A 555-nucleotide genomic window follows, 5' to 3' on the forward strand; every position below is an offset into this window, starting at 1 on the left:
GAAAGGTTGTTAACGTGCACGGTATGTCCACGATGGAGAGCCACCAGCTGTGACCTGAGTCCTACGGTAAACTCTCATAATCACCAAGTGAGCGACACAGAAGCATTTTTTTTTAAATTTCTCGAATCCCTTTTTTGCCGGCGAGGCCTAAAGGGAACACGGAGCCCGACTGAGTAAACACTCGATCGCTGGTTAAGCAGTAGCACAGCTTCCATACAAAAAAATAAACACTTTTCAAAAAGGTGAAAAAAAAACAAACAAAAAACAAACAAACAAATGAGAATTGAAAAAGGGAGATAGAATCAAGGGGCGAAATAAAAAAATACATAAACAGTTATTACCGGGAACAGAAGATATATGTTTTGCTTTTTCTTTTATACAAATAATGCTTTGTCAGTCCGTGTTTTTCTTGTTGCTTTTGAGCGCTGTCGGCTACAAGACGGCGCGTGCCGGCCCAGTGTAGTACCACAGGCAGACCAGCGGGGGCAGCAGAGAGACCCAGCCCGGTAGAGACCGTCGCGGGACGGCGGCGTTTCTGGGGATGGCGTTGGACGT

At 45.6% G+C, this 555-nt stretch overlaps 1 protein-coding gene across 1 annotated transcript in view; it reads right to left on the reverse strand.

Annotated features, from left to right (window-relative positions):
• LOC307241841 (GDNF family receptor alpha-1-like) overlaps positions 1 to 555 on the reverse strand; it is a 99,675-nt gene continuing 99,120 nt past the window's right edge. The window contains exon 11 of the mRNA XM_080016084.1: positions 1 to 555. This exon is cut by the window's right edge and continues 24 nt beyond it. Within this exon, the coding sequence (XP_079872210.1) occupies positions 433 to 555 (123 nt within the window). The 3' untranslated portion in view covers positions 1 to 432.

This window comes from Zeus faber (assembly GCF_960531495.2).
Source record: "Zeus faber genome assembly, chromosome: 16".
Taxonomy (NCBI): Eukaryota; Metazoa; Chordata; class Actinopteri; order Zeiformes; family Zeidae; genus Zeus; species Zeus faber.